Consider the following 20,475-nt stretch of genomic DNA (forward strand, 5'->3'; position numbering starts at 1 on the left):
CACACGATCATACATGGTTTTACCACATATACGCTGTTGATCTCATTTCAACAGCATTCAATCTACTTTCATCCTTTCTTTGCCAGTTCCATGCCTCACATCCATACATCAGGGTAGGTACCAGCACTCCATTGTGGACTGCTAGCTTCGCTTCTTTAGACGAGTTGTTGTTAGCACCAACTGCTCTCAGTCCTCCATCAATGGAGTTACCTGCATTTACCCTTCTTTCAATATCTCTGACATAATAATCTAAATATTTGCCCAATCAGACCATAAATTTCCAACACAAAACTGTGTTTACGAAATTCAAATGATGGGATGGAGATCTACAAAGTCAGTTAAGTGTAAGTGAGACAGAGCGCTTGCTAAATGGTCTAAAACCAAAATTTACTTAAAGTCAGTGATCACTTTTTTTTCCATTAAATTTTTTTTATGGAAATCACTTCTAGTTTTCTTCTTTATTCCATGTAGAATGATTAGATATATTTACTTTATTAGAAATTTTCTTCAATAGCAGCATTCATCTTGTCATGCTTATGCTGTGCTAGAACATCTGTTCTGCCGTATGGTATCTTGTGTTATTTACCTCCATTTGTTTGGTGTCAGTACTTCATTGTGGACTGCTAACTTTGCTTTTTTCGACAACTTTATCAGCGACTACTGCTTATAGTCCTCCGTTAATGAGTTTCCTAAATTAACCCTTATTTCAATATCCTTGTCAGCCTTTCCATCTCTCGTAAACATACAGGGTTTTCCAATAAGAGGTGTTATTTTGATATTCAATCGTAAATGATCAATGGTTTCGTTGCTTGTGTGGAACGTAACGTCGTCTTGTTGAAAGTAAACGTTGTCCAGATCAATACCATCCAATTCCGGCCATAAAAAATCATCATCATAATCATCTCTCGATAGCGCAATCCATTCACCGTAACTGTTGCTCCAGCCTCATTTTCGAAAAAGTAAGGTCCAATAACTCCGCCGGACCATAAACCGCACCAAACAGTCATACGTTGAGGATAGAGAGGCTTTTCAACAATAACTCTTGGGTTTTCCGAGCCCCAGATACGACAATTTTGCTTGTTGTCGAAGCCACCGAGGTGGAAATGGGCCTCATCACTCAAGATGATTTTTCGATGGAATTCTAATAATTAATAATAGTGAATTTTAATAATTTCAATGCGTTGTTGAAGCGTGTATCGTTCCTATTTTATTAATGGCGTAGTTTCTACTTGTCAAATGTCAAAAAATGACAGCTTCAAAAGTAACATCTACCGAAATAGCGGGCTATTCAAAATAACACCTCTTATTGGAAAACCCTGTACTTATCAAATACAAACTCACACACTTACTTCCAGTATTCTTGATTTACAACTATATTGCACGCTGTTTTCATAATCTCTCTTTAATAATATGACTTTTGTTTGGACATTTATCATTAACTCATTCTCACACGTGCGTCATGCATTCTAGATACGAGAGTATGTATAGTAGTCCCAGGCAGACCTCGTGTGTACGTCATCATGAAGCATTCCAATGGGACGCATGTCGTATCTTGCTTGGTACAATATTGATGGGTGTCAGTGATCATTTTGCTATAATTAACGGGACCTTTCAAACTATGTCACATAAATATTTGTGACAAGAGAAGTTCTTGCTTAGTTGGGTTTATTTTGTCTATGGGTATTTTTTTTCGAACTTTGGCAATATTTTGAAGGAAGAAAGTAGAGTTTTGTTTATGGTCACTTCCTCCCCGGTCAGCCAAGGCTGCTGACCGGTGGAGCCAGTCACTCTCCTTCAAAGGGGCTTCAATCTGAGTTAATCATGTGAATAGGAGTTATTATTTCTTTAAAAAAAAGGCGCGGGGTGTTTATCCTTTCACGAATAGTTCGTGTTGATTATTATTTCTAGTGGGGATTATGGAATCCCGCTTTTCATCCAGTGTTGGCCGTTGGTCATATTTGTATACTCGTGTTTCGGAACTGAAACCGTAAATGGATCGGTCCTAGCTATGGCTAGTAGTTGATGGCTGAGTTTTCCCGCGTCGCGAAGGAACGGATTGCTGTTCCCGAAGTCTGTAAGACAAGCCTGGTCGGCTACCACGTGCTGCAGGCCTGATGCCCCTGCAGGCGTCCATTGAGGGAGTTGCTGTCCTCCCGCTGCCACTAAGAAAACGGATTGCTGTCTTGGCTCCGTTGAAGAGTCTGGTCGACTACCACGTGCTGCAGGCCTGGGGCTCTATTCTGGAAGCGTCGTCGCTCGTAATCGCCGTCGAAAGTACGTCCGTTGGTCGACTTGGTTATTCTTGAGCTTGGTCGAAGGAAGATTCTTAGACGCCAAACGTCAAAAGTCATTCCACATAACAACGAGTGGGGTAAACCAGTCGAAACGGGCAGCGAGCGGTAGGTTGTTAGCGTATCTATGCAATTAGCTGTCAAAATCTGGCATTATAGTTTTCTCGCGCGAACTTTCGCACCCGCAAAGACATCGTCTATTTTTGTAAAGCCATTTTGCAATTTATAATGGCTGATTTACCAGCGATGTTGGCTGTGATTCACGATGTTGAGCAAGCTGAAGCAGCTGCTTTGAGACCCACGAACGTTTCATCAGAGGGTAGATTCCTTCGCCAATACGACCGATGAAGCCTTCATAAGGAATTTTAGGCTCAACAAAGCCTTAGTGCGTCGGCTGATAGTCCTTGTGTCTCCATTTATTCCACCCCCATCCCGTTCTTACGTTTTACACACAAATATTAAGTGGTGAGGTGAGGCTATATGAGGCTGCGTTACAACAAACATTTCAAATACAATATTTACACGTGATTATAATAAGTGATTTTGAAAGCATCACCATTTTTTGGTTGCAAGCCAACTAATTTATTTAAGGCCGACATAATACCATCTATGTTTTACACTGGCAGTGGCTGATTACCTGACACAAAGAAGGTTATGTTGGAAACTAGACATTTTAAACATTATTTTGAATCCAGTTGCTGTAAAAAATAATAAGCCCCATCTCTTTTGGGTGGGTCTCGCCCCACGTTCAGTATTGTATAATTTCAAAAAGTTTTATATATTTTCTGATAATATAGTAATGTAAAATGTAAGAAAACAATGGTGTGATCATAAAAAAATGTATTTAACATTAAGAATATCATAATTTTTTTAATCAAATAATACAGAAACAACACAGTTTTCAATATACAATGACAATTTATTTTGTAATAAAAACTAAAAATAAATAATTAGTACCCTGATAGAACTAATCAAGTCTGATATTTTTCTAATAAATTACAACTCTGGTGTTAATTAGTTAAACATTATAATTATCCATGGTAAAAATCGCATTCATTATGCTGATATTGATATTGTCTACTAAATATCTTTGAATAATTTTAAAGAAAAAACATTATATTTATCTCCGATAAAACTAAATGCTACCAAATAGTATCACAATTTATATAACGCAGGAAACATTAGAGTTTCAGTTGTTCGATTACAATTGTAATCATTTTAACATATTTTGTACTACAAGCTAAAAATAAAGAATTAGTACACTGATGGAACCAATCAAGTCTGATATTTTCTAGTAAATTACAATTCTGGTGTTAGTTAGTTACACATTATAATTATCCATGATAAAAATAAAAATCGCATTCATTATGCTGATACTAACTCTCTTTGGTTAATTTTAAAGAAAAAAACATTTTATTTATCTCTGATAAAACTAAAATGCTTCTAATAGTATCATAATTTTTATCATATAACCCAGAAAACATTACAGTTTCAGTTGTTTAATTACAACGCTTTCATTACGCTGATATTGTATACTAACCATCTTTAGTTAATGTTAAAGAAAAAACATTGTCCGATAAGATTAAAATGCTACTTAATAGTATCACAATATATTGTATGCTAACCATCTTTGGATAATTTTAAAGAAAAAACATTGTGACTAAAATGCTACTAAATAGTATCACAATATCACATTGTGACTAAAATGCTACTAAATAGTACGCTAACCATCTTTGGATAATTTTAAAGAAAAAACAGATAAGAATAAAATGCTACTAAATAGTATCACAATATATTGTATGCTAACCATCTTTGGATAATTTTAAAGAAAAAACAGATAAGACTAAAATGCTACTAAATAGTATCACAATATATTGTATGCTAACCATCTTTGGATAATTTAAAATAAAAAACATTGTCCGATGGCCTTTATTTCTTCCAATAGTTGAACCACCATAATTAACAGAGAACTAACAGATTCAACTGCATCTGTCAGCCTAGTCATTGCAGTCAACATTCCATTTGAAAAATTTGTGGAATTCGTCAAACGCCTCTCCCCCTGCTCGACGAGTGTAGAGGATAGATTCTGGGAATCTGTGAACCTCCGAGATGCCGCAGTACGCCTCGGAGTCTGTGCGGGTGGAGGCTCATGGGTAGGAAGTTCCACAAGGGGAGGTGTGGCCTCCGAGAGCAGTGGCACCTCAACAGACTGCCAGCTGCTGCAGCCAGCAACAGGCCCTTCAACTTCCGTGTGTCCCGTAATCAACACTGGGTTGATCACTTGGAGAATGAGCTCGTCAGTAGCGTTGAGGCTGACTGCTGGCGCTGGTAGTCCGCCTCCCGTCCCGGCCGCATGCCGCCTCAAGGAGGCATTCTTGAGTTTGGCCTTCGACCTTAAGTCTTGCCATGTCTGAAAATATTTTGGAATTATATTAATTATTTGCACAAAATATTAGTGGAAAGAGACTTTATAAGAACTTAAAATATTTAAAAAGAGGGACAACGTCAAGATCACACAATTTTACTTGAATTTTGAAGCAATCGGCTTTGATGTAGCGTAGCCCCATCATCATTAATTTCAATATCATGATTTTAACATAGAAATCAGGCTAAACGAAACACTATGTGAGCGGTGACTGGACAACTCGGAATCTCTTCGGAAAAGTGATGATAAAAAATAGGTTAGGTTAGGGGGGCTATTTTAGAATTATTTTTTTCATAGCTTTGACTTTTCAAAGAGGACTTGATTCGGCATGGAATCCATGTTAGATGTGAGCACGGTGCTCGTTTTGTTGAATAGAAATTTGTCATAGGCAGAGCTTCATTTGAACGTAGTATGAGGGTAACAAATAGACATTTTAAGTGTACAATACACACAAATTAATGGAAATAAAACAAACCTTTCTCCAGTGTTTGAAATCTTTATTTGCCCCTGCCATGGCATTCAATTGTTCGGCAATCACCTGCCATCTCCGTCGGGATTCCGCAAAAAGGTAAAAGATGACGAAAATTTGCCACGCATTAGTTCAATATCTGAACTTACCAATTGAATTAGTAATTGTTTTTGATTATTAGTAACGTAACCCGCGGCCATATCTGTTTGTTTGGTTTCACTGTTTGACAGTTTGACAGTCACACCATAGAAATCTGAATAACATCAAGAACATAGACAATATTCACAGGGCTGCCAATATAATCATCTCTTCGATCGTTCGACGTTCAAGAATACGTAAAATTGAAGGATTCGACAAAGTTGGTCGCGACGACGAGTAATTTTTGGTCGCTGCGAGGAGCATAACGAGTAACTATTGTTCTTTGTTCGGGAATAGAGACCCAGATGCCCCTGCAGGCGTCCATTGAAGGAGATGCGTCCTCCTGCTTCCACTAAGAGAAGGATGTCCTGGCCTCCGTCCCGGGTCCGTTCCCCGCTGCCGAGAGCAAGTTTTCGTTCGCCATTCGTTGTCGTTCTTTCGTTTCACGTTAAGTTAGTTTAGTTTAATTCAAGAGTCCATCGGGTATGTGCCTATATTTATTTCTATGATTACATGTTTATCATCTGTACTCCTTTGTAGTTGCTTTTGATGTTTCAATATATTTTCCATTAAGAACTCACTCTTTTATTTATGATCACTTAACTTACTTGACAGGAAATTATTCCCACAATCTTGAGATGAGATCTCAGCTCTACCGTTTCCTTTTAAACATTGGAATGTACCTACCTAACATTGCATACGTTACATTTGGCGCTCAACGTTTAAAATATTTCGTTTTCGGTGCAGTATCCTTTTTTCTGTCATGTCAAGTTGGGTTTTCATTAATACTAGTTGATAATATTAGAGTTGAATCAATGTGTGTGCACTTAGCATTTCCATACTTACATTCACATCATAATGTCTACTATTGACCTTTAATATTAATGTTATGTTCATGTATCCTCATACATAACCTATAATAATTATGTTGTTTGCATTTTGAAATGTCATTGTATTGCAAAGAACTTTTCATTGTTTGATCATAGACAACTTATTACTGATGAAGTTAGAAGTTTTCGAGTGTTTGAGTAAATTAATTATTATTTTGTCTTAAAATATAATATCGATTGTCTATGATTCTCTTGTTGATCTATGAACAAGATTAGTTGTCAAAATTTTGAAGGTTAAAACTTGTTTCGTACCTGTCATACTGATTAATAATAACTTGATTAAACATCTTTGTTTATACGCAATACGAATTGAATAATGATTAGTAAAACCTTTCATTATTATTTGCTACAAAATATAGTTCGGTATATTCTGTGTTATCATAATATGTAGTTTTGTTTACGTTCCTGGGTAAATACAAATTCCAACGTAAACACAATTTAAATATCCTTTTGATACTTTCGAAATACTTTGTTACAAGTTATTCGTAAGTAAATCATAATTATTGATAGTAATATCAATGTAGTGTCAAACATAATACTATGTACTACGTACAATACTTACTTTTTAAATATATTTGCACAGTAATATTCAAGTTTTTATGAATCCAGTACACATTTAAATTACGACTTTGTCAAAAATAAATTACCTACCTTATTACTATCACAATTACTATCAAAACAAATAACTTGTTTACATTCTAAAAATACTATCTGTCAAAATGTGTACATTGACATTTGTCATCTATCATGATGAAACATAAACATGCAAATAATGTTCAATATTGTTATTTTATAATGAAATACCTTTTTCAAAGAATCTTTTATATGATATTACCATTTCATATACAAAAACTGTAACGAGACTTTTCATGGTTATTTTTCAATGACAGCGCACTTCTGTCATTATTGAATATGTTGTTGTGGTGTCATCTGACATTAGGCACTAGTAAATACTACATTGTTTACAAACATGGATAACTGTCAATGTCTGCACAAGACTTCGTTATTTTTTTTTTTGCGGTTTATTTAATCGAAAATAACGACGTGTAATTTTTTAATAAAGAGCATCATCATCATCTACATCAATTATCATAACAATTTGGTTAATTGTTTTCTTTATCAATTATTATAACAATTTGGATAATTTTTTTTTTTTTGATTAAATTACAATAAAGTAAATGTCCTTGATTCGTAATTGTACTTGGCGTTCTAGTATATAATCGTACTTGTATACCGTCGCCTGGTGAGCACTGAAATATTAGGAGGATACTTTGACGGTACTGTTGTGTCTCGTGTTAATGTATACAATTTATACTTGTCGAGTTGACTTGTACAGGGGGTTTGGTAATTGATGTGTTATAAATAAATTATTATTTATATCTCATTATTACATTTAAGTTATTATTCTTATTAAAGAATAATTATTTAATTTCTAATTATCATTTTCTCCAGTTTAACAAAGATGGCGATTTCGGATATTAATGGGGTGACGAAGGAGGAAATGATTAAATTGTTATCGGATCGTAACATCGTTCCGGAAGCTACTCTATCCAGTATGCGCGAACAGGCTCGCTCCTTTAATAAAAGTCTGAAAGTTGGGGGTGGTTCTAATATAGATGTGGGGGATGATAATACAGTTTCTTCAGAAAATACTAAAACTATAATTAATAATTATTATCAGTCGGCTATTCCTTCAACTTCTTCTTCTGTCCATTCTTGGGGTTTAAAATTTTCTGGGTCTTCGGACGTCAGAGATTTCATTTTACGAATTGAAGAACTATCTAGAAGCCGGAAGGTGGAGTTGTCCTCGGTTGTTACCGCTTTCTCTGACCTCCTAGAGGGAAGAGCTCTTTACTGGTTTAGGACTATTTTTGACGACTCTCTGTCTTGGTCAACTTTGAAAAAGCTCCTCATTTCCCGTTTTGACGTTTGTACCAACCAAACGGAAGCTTTAAAAGCCTTGTTCGCTATGAAGCAAAAGTTTAATCAAGCTGTGGTGGAATATGTTGAAGATGTTCAATTAGCAAACTTGAGGTTGGATGTTCCGCTCTCGGAAGAACAATTGGTAGACTTAGTCTGTGACAGTCTCCTACCTAAATACGCCTTGGCCGTTGCTTATTTCTCGGATAAGAGTCTTTCAGCCCTAGTAAGTGTGTGCAGTAAATTTGATAAACTTTCGGTAGAAAAACCCGCTCCACACTTTAATCCTTCTCCGCGAGTTTCTTTTCATAAATCGTCGTATTCGAATCGGGTTCCGTATTCTCAACCGTCGTATCCGCCTCAAGCTCAAGGGTCGTTTTCTCCACGTGTTAAGTATAATCAGGCTTCCTTTTCTCCACGCGCGTCTTCTTCAAGTTCTTCTTCTAATAGTAAGAAAACTTTTAATTGTTTCTATTGTAAAGAACAGGGACATACGAAACAATTTTGTCAAAAATGGAAAAGGGACTCTTTTAAGCATAATGACGCAAATAAGTATAATTCAAAAAACTAGCCAACGATCTTTTGCATTCTGTGCACAAGGGTGATAAGGGGTCGTCGGCAGTTTCTAGTAATAAATCTAAGTTTAAGTTTTCCACGCGCAACATGGACGCATGTTTGCCGTTAGCTGATTGTGGACAAGATGTTAGACCACATGTTAATATTAAAATTAAGAATTTGGTTTTTTCAGGACTTTTGGACAGTGGAGCATCTGTCAGTTGTTTCGGGGGTTCTGTTTATAATTTTTTCATAAGTCTAGGATTTAAGTTAAAGAAATTAGATTCTTACGTTACCACCGCGGATGGCAAACGTCAGGATATAATTGGTACCATGCGAGTATTGGTATTTTATAATAATATTAAAAAATATATTAATTTTTTTATAATTCCGTCTCTGTCCTCTTCAATTGTTTTGGGAGTTGACTTTTGGAAGCAATTTGACGTGGCCCCTCAGTTGTTTCCAAAAGTTGACAGCAATGTTGATTTTGGGAATGTTGTCAGTGAGGTTCGTAAATTAACATCAGCTTCCTTGCTGTCCCCTCAAGACAATCTAAAGTTAAATTCGGTTATATTTAAGTTCAAGTCGATTTCTTTCGAAGAACGAGGTTTAGGAAAAACCCATTTGGTACGTCATAAAATAAAGACAACAGGGGATCCTATTAAGCAGCGTTACTATCCTTTGTCTCAAACTCGTCAGAAGCAACTAGAAGCTCAATTAAAAGAAATGTTGGATTTAGGTGTTGTCCGTCGTTCTCGTTCGGCTTGGTCAAACCCAGTTTTGATTGTCCCTAAGAAGGATGGTTCTGTCAGATTTTGTTTGGACTCAAGGCGCTTGAACAGCGTTACTCTGGCTGATTCCTATCCTCTTCCGTATATTTCACGTATTTTAGATAAACTTAGGGGTGCTCGTTTTATTTCATCAATAGATTTGTCCAAATCGTTTTGGCAGATTCCCTTGGATAAGGAATCCTGTCCTAAAACGGCTTTCGTTGTACCAGGCCACGGTTTATTTGAATTTGTGAGGATGCCATTTGGTCTTAAGAATGCTCCCAGCGAATTGCAGCGTCTTGTGGATGCCCTTTTTGGTCCTGAGTTCGACGAGAACGTATTTTGCTATCTCGATGATTTGATTATTATTTCAGAGGATTTTGAATCACATTTGAAGATTTTGATTAAAATTTATGAACGTTTAAGAGATGCGGGCCTAACAGTTAACCTCAAAAAATGTGAGTTTTGTAAAGAAGAGTTGAAATATCTAGGTTATATCGTAGACGCGAAAGGTCTTCGTACAGACCCCGTTAAATTAGAATGTATTCGAACGTACCCTACCCCTAAAAATTCTAAACAAATTAAAGCTTTTATAGGTCTGTGCGGTTATTACAGGCGTTTTATTAAAGATTTCTCTACTATTGCGGCCCCGTTGACTAAACTCACTGGTTCTAGAATGGGAATAAGTAATTTTTCATGGTCTCCAGAAGCAGAAAACGCGTTTAAAGAATTAAAAAAAGCTCTTACTTCTGCTCCCGTTATTAGCTGCCCAGATTTTTCTTTGCCCTTTACTATACATTGCGACGCGAGCAACGTTGGAATCGGCGGCGTGCTTACCCAGGTGTTCGACGGTGAAGAACATCCTGTTTCTTTTTTCTCTAGGTGTTTAAATGTTCACGAGAGAAACTATGGCGTTACGGAGCGCGAACTCCTTGCGGTGTTAGACTCGGTGAATCATTTCAGGCCTTACGTAGAAGGAGTTCATTTCACAGTGGTAACGGATCACTCCAGTTTGCAGTGGTTGGTTTCGTTGTCCAATCCAACTGGTAGACTAGCTCGTTGGTCTACGCGTCTTTCTCAGTATTCTTTTGATGTGGTGCACAGAAAAGGAAAATTGAATACTGTTCCAGATGTTCTTTCTCGTAAAGATGATTTTACCGTTGCTGCCTTAGATTCTACGCCTACAATTTCTGATAGTTGGTATAATAATTTGTTTTCCAATTGTATGAATAATCCACAACGATTCAATAATTTCCAAATTAAAGATAATTGTTTATTTAGACATTCTAAATCTCGTTTCGATTTGCAGGAGGATACAGCCTGGAAGTTGGTTGTGCCTTTTGAGGACCGTAACGCAATTTTAAGTAAAGAACACGAGTCTATTAATTCTTGCCACCCAGGTGTATTCAGAACATATAAAAAAGTCCAACTACGTTATTTTTGGCCGGGTTTGTACAATGATGTCAAAAAATTTGTTAATAAATTGCAAAGCACATAAAATAAATACATCAGCGCCGGCGGGTATTTCTACGAATCCTAAAATAGTCAACAGACCGATGCAAATGTTGTCTATCGATCTTGTTGGTCCTCTTCCACGCAGTTACGCGGGATTTATGTATATTTTATCGGTTGTTGACGTCTTTTCGAAATACACTTGGATTTTTCCGCTAAGAAATGCTACTGCTAAAAGCATTGTAAAAAATGTTGAACAATTCATTTTTCTGGTTCACGGTGTTCCTCAAACCTTTGTGTGTGATAATGGTAAACAATTTATTTCAAAAGAGTTTAAACAATTGTTGTCCGATTATAATGTTCCTATGCCTTTTTATAACGCGTATTACACCCCGCAAAACAATGTAGTCGAGCGGTATAACCAAACTGTCGGGACTGCTTTGTCTATCTTGACCGAGTCTGACCATCGTAATTGGTCTAGATTTCTGCCTCAGATACAGTCAGCCTTGAATAATTCTGTTAATTTTGCTACAGGCTTCACGCCTTTTTTCCTCATGCACGGCAGGGAACAAATTATTGACGGTAATTTACATAAATTTAATGTTTCTTCTAGTCCCACGGACATACCTTTAGATCAGTCTAGAGCCGGTTTTGCAAAGAAGTTGGAAGACTTAGTTCCTATTTATGAACAAGTTTCAAATGCATTAGTACAGGCCTTTAAAAAGAATGCCCAACATTATAATTTACGCCGTAAATCCGTGGTTTATGATATAGGTGATGTCGTTTGGAGGAAGAATTTTGTTCAATCCAGTGGTCCGGATTACTTTTCTCATAAGTTGGCACCAAGATTCGTGCGTAATGTTATAAAAAATAAAGTTTCAGATTTAGTATACACCTTGGCAGATATGCAAGGTAAAATTGTAGGCAATTTTCACGTAAAAGATATTGTTCGGGTAGATTAGTTTTGTTTTTTTTTTCCTTTAAGGAAGCTAATGTTTTAGTGTGTAGGCCTACCAACCCTTCACATTATGGCATTTGTTTCTTTTGTGACTGTTCTGTTCTCATGATTTGGAGTTTGGTACCTTCATTTCTTGTGCTCAGTACGGACACTAAAATCTAGTTTATCGACGATAAACCGTTTATTTACCCTCGGTAAACTGGAACGTGATCCTTGTGGTCACTGGCGCCCAAATTTTGTTAGTTAAGTCTTTCTTTTCTTCGTTACTATGTTTTTTCTTGTTATTAATGACATACACTAGTTTCGAGATTTTGGTAGTTTCAAATATTTGATTATATTGGTTATAATACACTTAGTTATATACATGCACACACATTGATTTATTTCTTGGTTCCGTCTGTATAACGGATTATGTTGTAATGTTTTTATTTTTAAGTTTAAGCCCTTCTTTCTTTAGTCCACTGGAGGCCCTTTTATCGGCCCATTGAACCTCCAGGGAACTTGAGAATGTATATCTTGGAATTTTGTGTTTCAGAGACTTGAGCTACTTTCTGATGCACAAAAGTTCTGTTAGTTCTTTTATTGTTAGTTTGTATTTCATAAACTTTAAGTATGGTATTGCTTTCCTAAAAGTTCTTTAAATAAGTCTTAGTTCATAAGAAAGTTGTTTTGTCTCTAACAAAGTAAGTACTGCTTTGGCGTGCTTAACTAGTAATTAATTCCTTTGGAATTATCACTTTGCCTCTAATACAGGAAAATGTGTTTCTGTTTAGTTTTTAAGTCTAAATGTGATAAACATTAGTGTCTTACTGTTAATACCAGTATTAGACTATAAATTAAGTATTACTAGTGTCATTCATTAAATTTTGGATTGATCACCCCTCGAATAGTGTCAACTCACTGAAAGCCATAGTTGATCACACAATTTTGTTTTGTTTGTACAAGAAATGCTGACGTTTTGTCTACACTTGGAGTGTTCTTTTAAGGAATGCCAGCTTGGGTATTGCCTTGGTCTCTTTTCTTTTACAATCAATGTCACTCTGTTGAGTGTTTGCTGCAGGTTGTTATATGGATTTTTGTATATCCTAAGGTATGAGCTTAACTTACTAGTTTCTGTTTTGCTTTTTAGTACCATTTGACTTTGGTCATGAACTGATTGATAAATAGATAGGTATTGTGTTATGTAAACCCTATTCTGTCCACCTTGATCGGCAGGTATTTATAGTTTTATAAACCTGACCTGATTTGACTTTCGCAAAAAGAATAATTTGAATATTATTCTTGTTTGAAGACTCTGTTACTTATTGGTATTTCTTCGGAATTGTAAATCCTGGTTCAATAACGAACGATAAGAAAAAAATGATGGATAAATAATCCAGTACAAACCCCTACTCTGGTCACGTCTAATAGACAGTTTGTAAACTGATTCTATACTACTAATAACACAGAACAGTATTTTCTTGTGTACTAATTTTGCCTACTTTGAACTTCATTGTTCTGAATTGAAAAAAAATGTATATCTATAAAGATATTTTCATTATCTATGATTGTTTAATTTTAAGTATTGTTTAATTTTAAGTTTTGTCATAAGATTTTTGTCATAAGACTGTTAAACCGGATGGACTTAGTTAGATAGGTTTCTCATTTTGCTATTTAATTATAGCGTAAATTCAGTGCAAGTGAGGGTTGTTTAACCACCCTAAAGTGAAGCCAAATTGGCCTTGATTTCCTGTGCAAGGAAAAGTGATCTTGTTTTTTTTCTTTATTATTAAGAAATTTATTTTTAAGAAATTTAGTTTTTAAGAAACTTAATTCTAAGTTGTTATTATAACTACTAATTATTGTTTATGTTTTCATTTTTCTAGACACCTGTTGGACTCATAGTTTAGTTTATTAGTGGTCTTAGTTGTTCATGTTTGAGGGCAAACATTTTGTGGGAAGGGGGGAATTGTCACATAAATATTTGTGACAAGAGAAGTTCTTGCTTAGTTGGGTTTATTTTGTCTATGGGTATTTTTTTTCGAACTTTGGCAATATTTTGAAGGAAGAAAGTAGAGTTTTGTTTATGGTCACTTCCTCCCCGGTCAGCCAAGGCTGCTGACCGGTGGAGCCAGTCACTCTCCTTCAAAGGGGCTTCAATCTGAGTTAATCATGTGAATAGGAGTTATTATTTCTTTAAAAAAAGGCGCGGGGTGTTTATCCTTTCACGAATAGTTCGTGTTGATTATTATTTCTAGTGGGGATTATGGAATCCCGCTTTTCATCCAGTGTTGGCCGTTGGTCATATTTGTATACTCGTGTTTCGGAACTGAAACCGTAAATGGATCGGTCCTAGCTATGGCTAGTAGTTGATGGCTGAGTTTTCCCGCGTCGCGAAGGAACGGATTGCTGTTCCCGAAGTCTGTAAGACAAGCCTGGTCGGCTACCACGTGCTGCAGGCCTGATGCCCCTGCAGGCGTCCATTGAGGGAGTTGCTGTCCTCCCGCTGCCACTAAGAAAACGGATTGCTGTCTTGGCTCCGTTGAAGAGTCTGGTCGACTACCACGTGCTGCAGGCCTGATGCCCCTGCAGGCGTCCATTGAAGGAGATGCGTCCTCCTGCTTCCACTAAGAGAAGGATGTCCTGGCCTCCGTCCCGGGTCCGTTCCCCGCTGCCGAGAGCAAGTTTTCGTTCGCCATTCGTTGTCGTTCTTTCGTTTCACGTTAAGTTAGTTTAGTTTAATTCAAGAGTCCATCGGGTATGTGCCTATATTTATTTCTATGATTACATGTTTATCATCTGTACTCCTTTGTAGTTGCTTTTGATGTTTCAATATATTTTCCATTAAGAACTCACTCTTTTATTTATGATCACTTAACTTACTTGACAGGAAATTATTCCCACAATCTTGAGATGAGATCTCAGCTCTACCGTTTCCTTTTAAACATTGGAATGTACCTACCTAACATTGCATACGTTACAACTATTCTCTGGAACTATGCTTAATCCACTTATATTGAAAGAGGTAAACTTATGTCGCTAACAAGTATACTCATGGGAGAACCCATGCACGCTTTTATACTGCGAAAACAGGTCTTCTGCCTATCAGAACTCGCCAATCTACAGAGCGACTCAACTGCTTAACGATTCTACATTAACCATCGATATTTTTAACGTCACTTACAGACAGTTTATCCTTTATACTATCTTTCGACCCATGTCTCGAAATAGTAAAATTGTATCCATGACCTTTTATTCTTACATGTACCCAAAAAATTGTAATCTTCTCCGTAATATATTAGTGTACAACCGTTTTATGGAGAACACGTATAAATAAATAAAGACGATCTACTAATAAGTACCTAGGTGCATAAGATTTTATTTATATTCATACATTTAAGGCGATGCACTACGTCGTGTAATGTTTTAAATTGAGCCGCTATCAATAACAGCCCTTAAGTAGATGGCGATAAGGTTTAAATTCCTGCTTAACACCATCCGCCTGTTTTGATTTATGCAAGAAAAAAACATGGCCAAAAAGTGCCTTTTATTTTATTTTGTGGATGTTCAGGCATAAATTTTTTTTTTCCATCATTTTATAAATAACTTAATTTGCCACATTATACAATACAATCATAACCGAAAATGGGTTCGTAAGTAGGAGATTTTGAACTTTAAAGCAGTTTTCATAGGCCTTCACATTATTTTTTTCTGGGCTTATAAAAAGACTTATCTAAAAAATACTCGATTATTTCAAAGGCCAAGATGTATTCTACTCGCAGTATTTAATTAAAGCATCTGAAACATTTCTAGGCGACGAAATTTTCAAACCAAAAACACATGATTTTGCATTACTACGTATGGCATCGCCTTAAATATGTGCATCATCAGCATACAATAGGCAATATACTTATTGCTCATATTTGCACCCAAGCCCATTTAATAATGAAATGCATTTTGTTATGACAGTTGCAACAGACCCTGGAGGCGGCCCAACAGCAAGAAGCGCAGTACAAGAGTCAGATGGAGATCATGTCGCAGCTGACGAGTGTGCGCCAGATACAGAACAGCCTACACGTCGCCCAGCAGCAGGAGCATCACTTCAAGCAGATGGAGGTACTGTCCAACACAGTCTCAAGTGACCAGTTCTTCTTTAGAATTTTAGATAGGGATTACCGTCTACTTATTATCATTGATAATTTTACCGTCTATCGATTGATTCCAGTTGGCGTTTTCAAAAAACTAACAATTGTTTTAAATTTCTTCCAAGTAAACAGAATGCGTCGTTGTGTGCAAATGTGTGAGTTTGTGTGTTCAAGTTACAACATTACTTTTATCACAAACTCGATGACTTTGCATACGGCGTGGCACGTGAAGTCGTATTATGTTTAATCTCCAAATTTCGTGTATCTTTCTGACCACCGATTTGCGGAAAAAATTATCAATAACATCGTGCGATTTGGGGTTAACTTTGTACTCTGCGTTATTTTTTAACGAAGCATCTATTGAAAGAACTAAGCTTTCTAAGCGATAGGGATATTGACAGCCGGCATAGTCCAGTGGTAACGCATTGGACTGCCATTCCGAAGGTCGCGGGTTCGAACCCGGCGTGCGCAAATAAATTTTATTTGATTAATTTGTGTTATTTCACAATTAATTAATTAAAAATAATATATAGTATATTTGCGGCACGTTCCAGAGTGGAAGATACTACCAGTATCGCCCTGGTGTAAGACCACCATTCAGAATTGAAACGTTGCTCCAAATGGCTTTAGCCGTGTTTAGTGACTAGATCTGAATAGCCAGGTACTTCCCCACCTTCCTCTTTCCCTTCCCCACTTACCTTCAGCCTCACAACATCCCCCAATTGGGGATGCCATAGTCTCACTGGCTCCAGACGAGAGCTGTTGGGACTCTTGTGAGGTATTCACTATTAAAAAAAAAAGGGAGTAGCATTATGAAATTAATGTAAGGAATGTGTGTCTAAAGGTATGAATGAGATAGCATGATCATGCCAAACTATAAATGGGCATGTCTGCTTTGTCTCTCATCTTCTTCAACCCCTAAAGCCTCTGACAATTTGCAATATACATCTCTCAGTAGAACTGTCAGAATAAGAACCTACATCCCTTAGTAGAACTGTCAGAATAAAAATTCCACAGAAAATAATTTTGCATTACATTTGATACCAGATAAATTCGCTATTTTTTAATGTATTTCAAAATAAAATACTGTTTTTGAAAGCAGACGAAAGACGATTTTAGTACATATTACAAATCTAAATATTTAGATTTTGAACGCAAACAAAGATAAAGTTTTTATAGTCACCTACCGATGGTTTTTATTGTGTAAACTGTAATTTTTACTTTACACGAAATTAAAAAAATTATTCAATTGGACAAAGACACTTTTTTTCATTTAATAAAAATGTTTATTTAAAAATTTGTAAACCTTGACAAATATTTTTTGCTAAATGTTTTTTTATAGAATTATTTAAAAAATTTCTGGAGCGTTTATGGAAAACTTTTTAATGCAAACTTAAAGTGCAATATTCTCACTTTCTAACACTGTCTAATTCATACTTCTCACCATAATACAAAATGAGATAGCATAACTTTTATGAGACCGTGTCAGGCTGGGAGATATATCTCCCAAAAAGACTACAGTTGTTTGATGTCTGTGAAGAATATCTCCCGGCATTACCTTCTGAGATAGTAACTCGTATTACAGTGCAAATAATAACCTGTATATATATTCTACCCACCCGAGTATTTATTACTACCTATCAACAATATAAATTTACTTGGCCGTCATCACAATTAGTGGGCCGCATTCGTTTTGAAAATTTGTATTACACGCCGTATCCAGTAGTTGTTTCACTTCTGATGTGATTGTTTCAGGAGCAACAGCGTAAACAGATCCAAGCCCAGATGCAGCAGATGGGCCGCGGCGGGGGCGCTCCGGGGCAAGGCCAGCCCATGGGCCCCGGCTCCATGGGGCAGGGCCAGGTGCCCCAGGGCCCCGCCGGCGGCATGGGCCAGGGCGGGGTCGGGATGGGACAAGGCGGGGTCGGGATGGGTCAAGGTGGGGTCGGAATGGGGCAGGGTGGGGTCGGGATGGGGCAGGGAGGGGGAATGGGGCAAGGGATGGGCGGGGGAATGGGCCACGGGGAGATGGGGCAGGGTGGGGCCATGATGGTGCAGCCGGGACAGTCGGGGCCAGCGCAGGGGCCGCAGCAGCAGCCTGGACCACCAGGTAGGTCGATATGTGAACACCGCTGAAGAGTACTAACTGGTGGGACTATGGCATTCTCTGAATATCGGATGTTAGTCGTAGCTTAAAATACTTGGGATATTATAACAGACAACCTGAAAGGTATCGAGGATAGGGAAAGACAAAGAAGAGTGATTTCCGTTAGAGCACCTGCTATGCTGTCAAGGCATTTTCATTTTTGCAGCACAAACCTTAAAAGAATACTATTCAACACTCTCTGGAAATCGCTGTGTACTGAAGGTAGAAGCTTGATGCAATAACAACTTCCATGTGTGCAAGCTCACCTCTCTGGTATGTCCAATCCCTTCTTCATCTGCTGTGTAAATATTACTTCTGAAAGTTTTACACAGATGGAGCTACATGCAAAAATTTGAACACTACTTACAACTTATCAAAAACGCATTTCAAAAATTTTTTTACGCATTTTACTAATATATAATATATCTGCCTTTACTTAAGCAGACTTCGGGTGTTGGGAACCCTTATAATCAGTAAAAGGTTCTTCATATAATACTGTTTATTTACGTTACAATAACCTGTCTGGCTAGCTACAACTGTTCGTTACCCGAGGGTAGGTAAATCTCTGGATGCACAGATGCTTGCCTTGCCGATAATATCTATCGCTAGTACCTGCTATACGCTAGCGTCATCTGGCGGGCCCTGGCGTAGGCTTTATGTCTACCACCATCTACCGATTAACTACTCAACCTAATTACCATACATCACAAACTACAATAATTTTCATAAGTGGTTATTGCAATCATCTCCTCAATTGAGATATTATTAATGTTTTTTGAACTTTGGCCACATGAAAAAATATTAAATTAACGGCCAAATACAATGTGACAAATGTTTAAACAACCATGGCCTTAGAATAATTCTGTATATAGATGCCATTGTAATACTTTTTTGTTGTTACAAGGTGGTCCCATGGGCGGAGGTCCCGGTAGCCGGATAATGCGGCCCGTAATGTCGAGCAACCCGGGACTGAGGCATCTTCTGCAGCAGGTAAATATGCCACACCTTCTCCGAGGAAGCGGGCACTAACAACTCTCGTCCAAGTGAACTCTGACGTGCAGCCGTTAGAATACAACAGGGTGAATTTTATGTCTTGACGCGGGGAGTTATCGTATGTATAGAGATTATAGCAGAATAACAGAAGAGTACGTATGTTGACTGTGGAACCTCGGCAGCCCAAAAAATCATATATAATTTATTTCGCAAGAAAACATTCGTAGTAGTTTTTAAACTGATATTTAGCGAAAGCAATTCTGACCTTGTCCTTCACACAGTTCCTTTATATATTTATTTTTTAAATATGAAACTGCACAAGCTTTAAACCCTTGACTCTGTGCAAAAACGGGCGGTCCGTTTGATAGATTCCCCAATCTTAACAAACGGACTGCAATCTTTAGAGCACAGGCGTCAGGTAGGTATGCTGTCCTTGTTCTATCGGTATTACAATGGAAGATGCTCCAAGGAACTAGCGTTATTGATCCCTTCGGCACCGGTGCGTAGTCGGGATACACGCCAAACGCGCGCCCAACATTTGTACACAGTTGACATTTGTCACATGAGAACGGGTCGCTTCTACGATTCGTTCTTAAGTTCAACAGCTCGGCTGTGGAACGAACTGCCGGCCTCTGTGTTTCCTCCCTCCTACAACATGGGACTCTTCAAGACCCATGTTCACTCCTTCCTCTCCACAAAAAGACCCTCCACACAGCATCCCCAAAGATGACATAGGCCCTGAGGGAAATTATTTTCTTCAGGGCCTCCTGTGTGGAGTTAATATAAAAAAAAAAAAAAAACAAGATTGCCAACTGTCTGGAGCCAGTGAGACTATGGCATCCCCAATTGGGATATGTTGTTAGGCTGAAGGTAGTGGGGAAGAAGTACCTGGCTATTCAGATTTGGTCACCAAACATGGCCAAAGCCATTTCCAGCAACGTTTCAATTCTGAATGGTGGTCTTACACCAGGGCAAATTTGTGAGATAACACAAGGCCGTCAAATATATTTATGTTTATACATAATGGTTAAAATCATGGATTTTTAATAGGATACCGGTGTCCCAAACACATTTGAAAATACATGCTTTGCGTGTCTGGAGTCAAAAATAATTATTTTTTTATTCCTAATGAAAAACTTTAGACTTATCTAACAAACCGAACTCAAATAAACTCTGACAAAATACATATGAGCAAAAAATTATCAATGTCGTACGGTGTGCCTCAAGGCAGTGTACTAGGACCTATTCTATTTATTATATACATCAACTCACTATGTACGATGGATATTGGAGGTAAGACATTATCATTTGCCGATGATACACGGCAATCAGTTATTAACAAAA

At 37.3% G+C, this 20,475-nt stretch overlaps 2 protein-coding genes across 3 annotated transcripts in view; one reads left to right on the forward strand and one right to left on the reverse strand.

The window, feature by feature from the left end:
• The window catches only part of MED25 (Mediator complex subunit 25), a 64,443-nt gene that overhangs the window by 27,327 nt on the left and 16,641 nt on the right, over positions 1-20,475 (forward strand). For both annotated transcript variants that reach the window (XM_089648777.1, XM_089648778.1), the window contains exons 16-18: positions 15,817-15,963; positions 17,748-18,102; positions 19,043-19,128. In XM_089648777.1, the coding sequence (XP_089504903.1) occupies positions 15,817-15,963; positions 17,748-18,102; positions 19,043-19,128 (588 nt within the window). The remainder of the gene's footprint in view (positions 1-15,816; positions 15,964-17,747; positions 18,103-19,042; positions 19,129-20,475) is intronic.
• On the reverse strand, positions 4,034-5,609 carry LOC149410096 (uncharacterized). Its single transcript, XM_089648779.1, has 2 exons — positions 5,192-5,609; positions 4,034-4,701 (listed from the first exon to the last, which is right to left on the reverse strand). The coding sequence occupies exons 1-2, from the start codon at positions 5,228-5,230 to the stop codon at positions 4,192-4,194; spliced, it is 549 nt and encodes a 182-aa protein (XP_089504905.1). The 5' UTR covers positions 5,231-5,609; the 3' UTR covers positions 4,034-4,191.

This window comes from Hesperophylax consimilis, chromosome 28, assembly GCF_061612785.1.
Source record: "Hesperophylax consimilis isolate HC1 chromosome 28, BYU_Hcon_1.0, whole genome shotgun sequence".
NCBI classification, from domain to species: Eukaryota; Metazoa; Arthropoda; class Insecta; order Trichoptera; family Limnephilidae; genus Hesperophylax; species Hesperophylax consimilis.